The 8514-nt window shown below is 39.7% G+C and overlaps 1 protein-coding gene across 1 annotated transcript in view; it reads left to right on the top strand.

Annotated features, from left to right (window-relative positions):
• TSC22D2 (TSC22 domain family, member 2) overlaps positions 1-8514 on the top strand; it is a 28448-nt gene that overhangs the window by 17534 nt on the left and 2400 nt on the right. The window contains 1 exon segment of the mRNA XM_008937687.1: positions 1577-1648. Within this exon segment, the coding sequence (XP_008935935.1) occupies positions 1577-1648 (72 nt within the window).

The raw sequence follows: 8514 nt of genomic DNA, 5'->3' as shown, positions 1-8514 counted from the left end.
TCTTTCCCTTCAACAAAGGAATGCTCTCTTGATCTGCAGATGCCAATTGCTTCCCATATGTTAAGTCCCTATATCACTCAAATTTCCTTTAGCTGTTGTGCTGCTCTTCCTATAATTAGTTCTATTTTGTTGTCACTCAAGTGTGCCATACTTCTTACAAAAACGTAAGTAGCACCAACATAAGTGTGATATTTATCAGTTTGATCAGCTTCTGTAGCATATTTTAAGCTAAATTCCAGACTCATGGAATGGCTTTTTGAAGGGTAGAGTGGTAAAGATGGAAGGAGTGACAAACAGTTCAGTGATTCCTGATCACTGCTAATGAACAGATATTGTTATCCTCGCAAGGTTTTTGATACGTACCTGAGGTGGGAATCAAATTGCTGTAGATAGTGTTTTGTTGTGGTGCTGCTTCTCTGATGTGTTTTGTTCTATGATTTCAGCTATACAGTAGTTGTACTTAAATGGAAATAATTAGCTTGAAGTCATTTGCTCTGTGAAGTTTCAGCTAAGCTGTTGTGTTCTTCTACAGGGCTGGTACAACTATACCAACGTAAGGATGAACTGCAGTATTGTCAGCAGGAGTTTCCAAGCTTGAGTATCGTGCTCTGATACAACCACTAGCAGCAGAGAGCTTTGCCTTTGTGCTTCATCTAGTACCTCGTAAACAATAGTTTTCAGATGAGACTTTGGAAAATTAACCTCTTCAGATTACACTCTTGGTGTAGTTGCTGTCTGTGGGGCAAATGTGTGCTGAACGAGGAGGGTCAGGTTGTCTTGGGGCTCTGGTGCTGGTGAAAGGGTTTGTGCCACAGTCTGGTTTTCAGTAGGGTGACTTGAGCCTGTGCTGAGGGTGTGTTGACACCCAGGCTGGTGGCTTGAGCACTCAGATTTACAGCCTGGCAGAGCGGCTCCAAGCAGCAGTCAGGCCTGTTGCACAGAAAGGGAAATGCGAGGATGACTGGCAACCCCTTACAAACTCAGCAATGTTTTAGATTCCACTTTCCAATTTTAACTTGATCTGGGTTTCATTTGTAACTTAATCTGTTATCATTTGCAAGTGGCGTACTTAACTCTGACTTCTAGGTCCCCTTGGAGGGCTTAGGTGTTTTGAATGTAAAGTGGGGTGCCAGTTAAATAGAAATACTGGGTACTGTTTGCAGAGACATTTTGTGAAATATGAGAAATGTGAAATGTATCTTTTGGATTTAGGTATGGAAAGCATAGGGTAGCGTACAGCTTATCCGTACAGGTCTGTCAGCATGATGCAAGATGTTTCATTAATGGCTGTACAGTCATCTTTTTACAGCAGCAACTTGAAATAGCATAAAAATCTATAGGGCTTGAGGATTACCTTTTCTTTCTGAATCAATATGGCCTTAATGGAAACGCAGAGAAATAGTAAGGCCTTCAGTCATGAAACTATTCTTTAGGCATTCTGTGAAGTCTCTAATGTTCTGGACATAAATTTAACATGTCTGGACAGCTAATTTACTTTGTAATGCAGGTTGAAAGAGATAATATTTTTATTATGTACCCATTTTCAGTATGTCTGTTTGATTCTTGGATCTCCTAGGAATCCGTCAAATGCATTCTACCATGCGTTCCGTTTCAACAAGTTACGCGAGTCAAAGACCTGCTGGGATAGGTATGGATGCTTAAGTATGGAATGCATACGTGCTGAGGTATGCATGAACAGCTTCGCTCCACGCAGGTTCCTCAGCGTTTGTGTTTGCACAGAACTGCTGCTTGTGTTTAGAGCTTCACATTGGGCTTCTGCAGCCTGAAGGTCTGAAAGCGGTCATGGTAGTGAAGTGTTCAACCTGAACCTTAAATAAGTCTAATACATGACGTGATGTTTTTTCCCTCCTTCCATAGTGCATGTATCACAATGTAATGTCTAAGCTCAAAGAGTTTAATGCTAGTCAGTTACTAACTGCCCTTCACTAAAATATTTGCAGGTTCCTTTTCCAAAAAAAAAAGGAAACTTTTTGCCATTGTGTCTATTGAGCCCTATATTAGAAAACAAGTTGTGAAAATGTTATGTCTAAGCAATTTTCACAAAGTTAAAATCTTCTGGTCTGCAAACAAGGGAAAGAAGCTTTCTGGCTTGCTTTCATTCTTCTTAAGTAAAAGCTAGACTGGCAATAAACCTGAACCACAGCAAGATAAGAGGATGAAGTAAAACTATTAAGTTAGCATTGAACTCATGGAAAGAAACTGCAGTGAAGTGCAATGAAGTCCTATCTGTTGTGGATATGACTTGTCAAAGATGTGCTACTAATTCATCAGTAGCTGCAAACTGTTTCTTTCCTCCTATTTAATGATTTTGAAGGGGTTTTTGTCATCATTTTGTTGAAGTCCTAGTGATTGTGTGATTCAATGCCCTGTGATGCTCTGGCTTGTCACAATACTTCTGCTTAACGGGTTCTGTTGAATATGACTTTTCTTTAGCTCTCGGAGTATTGAGAACTATTTCATCATTGTACTGGCTGTATTTGTCTTGGGAGGCTTTTCAACTTAACTGAATTCTTTAAAGTTTGCTTGGCAACAGCTTGTATACTGTACAACACTGATGGTTAAAAGTAATGCTAATGCATCCTGCTGCTTTAAATGTGTTTTTATTGTTGAAGTGCTAGCATTATGCTGTTTAAAAAGCATGTCTTTCTTTTCTAGCAGAAACTTGAACAAAATTGCATTTTTGCTTTAAGCTCTGGATGATGTCACTGTCCTGTATTTATAGGACAGAGCTGACATTTAAGTTCCAAGGACTTTGTTATTTAACTGAAACAGATTTCAGGGCTTTGAATAGAAGTTAGGTGCATATACCAAAAACTTCACTTCAAGGTCTAGCCTTCACCTGTTGCTCTGTTTTCATGTCTCAACTTGAAATAATTTTTAAGATGGGGAAGCTGATTTTTAAAAAAACTAAAATCAAATAATGATTAAGATTGAGGCTTCTTAAATCTGAGGTGTTTCTGAAGCAAGTACTGGAAGCATGGGATACAGAAAAACATTAAATTTAGGTAGAGGAATCTAGATGGATTCCTTTAAAATAGTTTCACATCTTTGCTGCTGAACACTTTGTGGTAAAACCAAGTATTTTTAAAACGAAATAAAATTAGATTTTATTAGGATTGATGCAAGTTTTAAACTTTTAATCCATTCAAATTTCCAAGTCCTTGACAGAATTTAGCAGGTTTTGCATTTATACCCCAGTTACTAGGTTTTCTTAAGATCAGGTTATATAGTTTTGCTTTACAAGATGACTGAAATGGAAAAGCTTTCAACAATAAACTTCCAGGGAAGACCTAGTGGAGGAAACTTGGAGGGCAGAGCCAGTAAAGCCAGTTCTGGGGAGCTGGGCAGAGGCATGGTGGAGCTTGGTGGTGTGGCCCTCCAGCAACGTGCCTCCTGGCACAGCAGGACTCTGTTAAATGCTAGCAGAGTACTGTTTGTTTTGAGACGTTTGCAGGAAGCCTGCAGATGTTTACCCTGCAGCATGTTCACACAGGAGTTGCTAAGGGCACAAGTCCCATGGGTCTCTCTTTCCAACTGGAATGGTTACCGAGAGGATTGAGAAGGGGAGGAACAGCTTGTTGACATGTTCACGTGGGTCTGGGTGACTGCTAGTCTGTGCCTGGATTGCTTTTGTGTGGTGATAATGCTGAAGGAGCTTTAGGTGGGCTTAAGTAAATGTAGCCATTGTTGGTAAACTTGAATTCAGAGCAGGGGAGTGTATGTTCCCATCATGGTTTTGTGTGAAGCATCGAAACTTCACAACACAAATTAACTCATCAAATCTGGATTTTCTCCCCACATCATTAGCACACAGATAAATGTATTAGAAGTGCTGGTAAACATCTTTCTTTGTATGTCAGTGTGATAAATTAGACAGCATCTCTTCATGTGATGGATTTTGACCAACTTCCATTTCCCTATTCAGTGGCTTTCTATTAAATGCTCTTTTGTAGACAGGAGTTACATCTCACTTCTTGATTGTAGTCTTATCTGGAGTTTCTTCTAGGGGTAAAACTTTCCTGATTTGAAATTTAAAGTATACACCTCCATGTGAAATGTATAAAGAGTCTTAGGACAAGAGGCTGGCCTTTCATGTAACACACTGATCCAGTCAGCATTGTTGTTAACATGTTTCTTCTTGGCACTTTGTCATCACAGAAATGATGTGCAGTGTGATGTCTTCATACTTAGAGAAGAATGATTGATTCATTAGCATGACTCAGTCGTGCCAAAATTGTGAAGGTGCCACATCTTTCTTTGTCAAAACCCACCCAAACCTAAAGCAATTCAACTCAAACAATGTCTTGGTTTTCTCCAGAAGTATTCTGTCTTCTTATAGAGTTTGTGCGTAACTTCTAAGATCAGTTTTGCTGTCGTGTTGAGTGATAGATATTCAGAGTTTCATGAAAAGCTGAAGAAACCTTACCTGTGGTCTGGAAGCAAGTACTCCTCTGGAGGAGCTCACAGACTAAGCCAGGTTCCTGCCAGTAATCCTGAGGCTGCAAACTCACTGCCTCACATGGCTTTGACAAAGAACAGTGATGAAAATCTGAAATACTTGCAGAGATACTTTTTCAAGGCTGGATAATTATTTATTCATATTGGGAAGCTAACATTATGAAATCTCATAATTGAATGGCTGCTAATTAAACATGCAATAACTGTTTCAAGAATAGGTAGGGTTTCTCTGGATGGACTCAACAGCTCGGCTAGCGGCAAGATGTGAGGAGCAGCTGGTGAAGTGACTACAGTAGCTCATAAATGAGTAAACTAATGAGGGAAAAGGGTGAACTGGCACACACGCACAGTTTCTGTTTGTAGCTCACTTGTGAGCAAAACAAGTGTGGGAACTGTTCAAGGGATCTTCCTGTTCCTTCCAGAAAGGTGGTTTGATGGCTTGGTTTAAAGCAGTAGCAGTGAAAGAGCTAGAGGATCTAGGGGAGATCTCCTGCTTCAGGGATGTCTGTCTGAGACTGCCATCTAGATTGTCTTTCCACTTCGCACTAAAGCAGAGTGGATCTGGTGCTTCAAAGGAAGAGTTGTCTGATGAAGGCTGTTGGACAAGACTCTTGCTAGCATTGGTGCACCTTGTTGTGGTCTGCTTCATGGGCAGTCTTTTCCACTCTTGCAGATTAGTCATATGGAGTGTAGGGTTTAGGTATCTAAAAGCATGAGGTGAACAGTACAGTAACTCAATGCTAAAATTTAAAAGAAGTATCAAGAGCAAGAAAAAGCAAGAATACTCATGCATTCTGGCAGTGTTTTGGGGGGTGATGTGCTGCTAAGAAATTCCTTGGGAAAGTAGTGTGCAGATATTCTAGATTCAGCCATATTACTGATTATGTTTTTAGTTACAGACTTAAAATACATGAAGCTTCTGAGTTGGTTTATGTCATCCAGTCATTGTCGTCTCATTTGCAGTCTCATTTAAATGTGAAACACTGTTACCTAGTCTAGTACTTGACAGTGCTAAAGTAAGGCTGTTTGTAACTCCAGTTCCTAATGCATACAACGTTGGTCTAAAATACACACTTTACTGGGGACTGTGGAATCTCTAAAAATGAACCACCACGGGTTTATTTTTAAGGATAGAGAGTGAATTAAGCTGCAAGTGCATTTATTTTGAAGTCTGCTTCCTAGTCTTTCTACCTAGACTTGGAAGTGAATTTTGAAGTTGAGAACATGTCTCTTAGAAGGGTGATAGTTATACCGAGAGACATCAGTGGTGACAGCAGCAGTGATGCTTGCTGAATTCACCATTGAAATAAGTCTCGGTGTCTACAAATGTGAGGTGATGTTGGTGGTTAAATTTTCATCCAGCTGTTAACAAGTTACCATTAAGACATTAACCTTTTTTACTGTCTTGTGATCCACCCGTTCTCTCTTTTTTTTTTTTTTTTTTTTCCCCATTAATCCCTTTAATCACTTTTCTGTGAATAATGTAGTTCAGGTTTTGGAACTGCCTATAGTAAGTAAGCTTTCCTGAACTGCAGAACTGTGCTTTACAAAGAACCCCTGTTAGGCCATTATATGATATCTGTATTTTCAGTGAAGTTGTACACTGTTATATGTTGTATTAACAGGGGTAGCAAACAGTTTTTAACAATAATCTAGCTTGTTGAAGATATGGAAACATCTTTCTGATAATATTTTATCATATTCCTGGGATACCATGTCTCTGTAGGAAATGGTTTTGCAGGAATGAAGTCAAAATTACTTTGAGGCTTTTAAGAATGTGCTACAGTGTGGAAAGTGTGGTAGCTGTCTATTGTGTGACATGAATTTGACATCAGACTTCACTGTAGACTTAACTGGTTTCTTTCCATTTTATTAATCTGTAGGTACAGGATTGTCCAAGACACTTCTGTCACTTTGTTTGCAAGACATTTAAAATGCTGTTCCTGAGGTGTAGGCAATAGGAGAAATATACCTAAAATACAACTTAAATAATTCCAAGGTGTAAGTATTTGGTAAAACACATCCGAATGCTGCATACTTGACGGCGAGCTATAGCTAGGCAGTGTTATCAGCAGGCAAAATCTAGTTTTTCCCTTGGCCTTTCAGAATAAAATGGGGGGTGGGGAATTTAAGCTACTAGGATTTTTTTTAAAACAACCAAAATGAGGATTTCTCAGACTAAATAGGGGTTTGCCTGTCTGATGTATAAGATGGAAAAATGTTGATTTTAACCATCAGTCTCTGGAATTGGCAAACTGTACTTGGAAACCTTTGTCCTTCTTGCCGACTATAAGTCTTGCCTTGTACTTGACAGATTTCAGACTGATCTTGGTATACCAGTAAAACCTTTTTGGTCAGAGCCTTCATTTATGTAGTCTTAACTTGGAGGTCCAAGACAAATGCAATGGTTCCCTTGAGTTACAGTCTTCTGTATGGTGGCTAGTTGGCTGCTCAGTTTGAGGGGAGGGCATGAAGTTTACAGGTATGAAAAAATACAATATGCCTAGTGCAACCCTTTAACCATCTTGCATTGCTTGATGTCTATTTTCATTTATATATTATAGATTTGATAATAACTGTCAGATTTCTCTAGTTCATGGAGCAGTCAGTTCTGTTTAGGAACACAGCATAGTAGTTGGCTTTGTTTTGTATAACAGCTAGATACTGCCTTTCCACTTTGGACTGAAGAATTTGCTGGTGGACATTGGACATGCAGTGGATGGTGTACTCACAAAACGTATCAAACTCTTCCCAGTTTGATGGATGCTTGTGATATCCACAAAGACACATATAACAGATTTTTTTTTTTCTCCCGGCCTTTTCAAAAGAACTGGATTGTATCTATAAATTTTGTTTTGCAGCTGTGGGAGAAGATATCTTTATGCAAACTGGGTTTTGATATTAACAGCTAAGGATTTGGGAAAAACACAAAATCTTAAGACTTTGCAGCATATTTTGACTGTACCATAAGAATAGTTAGCACTGGAGTACGCTTCACTTCTTAAATAATTGCACTGCAAAATAGTTGAAAGGGGAGTAGAAGACTTAAGTCCCATTGTCAAATTTCACTAGAAAAGTAGTGACAAAAGTTGTCATGGTGTAAGGATTCAGAAGCATATCCAGCTACAGAGTGTGCTGTTTGCTTTGATTTTCCTCCTTTTCATTTCTTCTGTGCTGACTCACCTGACTTCCAGAGTGGTGTTCATGACAGGCTGTGTTGGGGACAGGGAGCAGTCTCAGGGATTTCAGTGACTCTTGAACACTGATGGTTTTGACAGTTTCAGATAAATCTGAAATGCATTAATCTGAAGTGGGAAGGAATACTTAACCTTGTAAATTATACTTTTTATTCAGAGGAGGTTTACTATGAGTATCGCTTGGAAGAGGCTTAGAAGACAGTAAGACACAGGAACAATTTTCTTGTGAAATGGGTGTTGAGTGCTTTTGGCTTAGGTGCCAAGCTTTGTTCAGTTTAGAAATAGAGGCTGTTCCCTCCATGTGAAAGTTGATTCCCTCTACTCTTCAATGCCTGGTGCTAGGGACTGAATTCTTGTGAGACTTGTTAAAATGTGTTTCTTTAAATAGCGTTGTATTTTTTCAGTATTTGAGCTTTGTCTCACATAGGTAACTAATAGGGCTGAGCATATTGCCAACGGTAATTTTAAAAAGCCTTAAGTATCTTTTTGTTAACACTCAGTTTCAGTGAGCGTTGCATGTTTTCAGAGAGGCGAGTTTCCAGGTATGACTGCAAGCCTTGCACTTTTCCACTATGTTGACTTTTTTTAAGCGTAGCTGCACTCTGCTGATAGCAGCTTAATCGCTGGGGGAGCGTTATCAGCAGTTATCACTGGCAGGCCTGGTGAATACCCCAAGAACTGCTGCCTTACGTCAGGCGTAGAGCCGTGGCGTAAGATGGAACCTGGCGTGGGAAGGTGGGTGTGGAGAGCACGGGATGCACAGCGTGTGTGTGTCTGTGTGTGGACAGAGACTTGGTTCCGTGGCTGCTGTGGGCTCTCAGCATGGCCACGCTGGTGG

This window comes from Merops nubicus, unplaced genomic scaffold (genome assembly GCF_000691845.1).
Source record: "Merops nubicus isolate BGI_N331 unplaced genomic scaffold, ASM69184v1 scaffold40113, whole genome shotgun sequence".
NCBI classification, from domain to species: Eukaryota; Metazoa; Chordata; class Aves; order Coraciiformes; family Meropidae; genus Merops; species Merops nubicus.
This window is presented reverse-complemented; position numbering and strand designations above follow the sequence as displayed.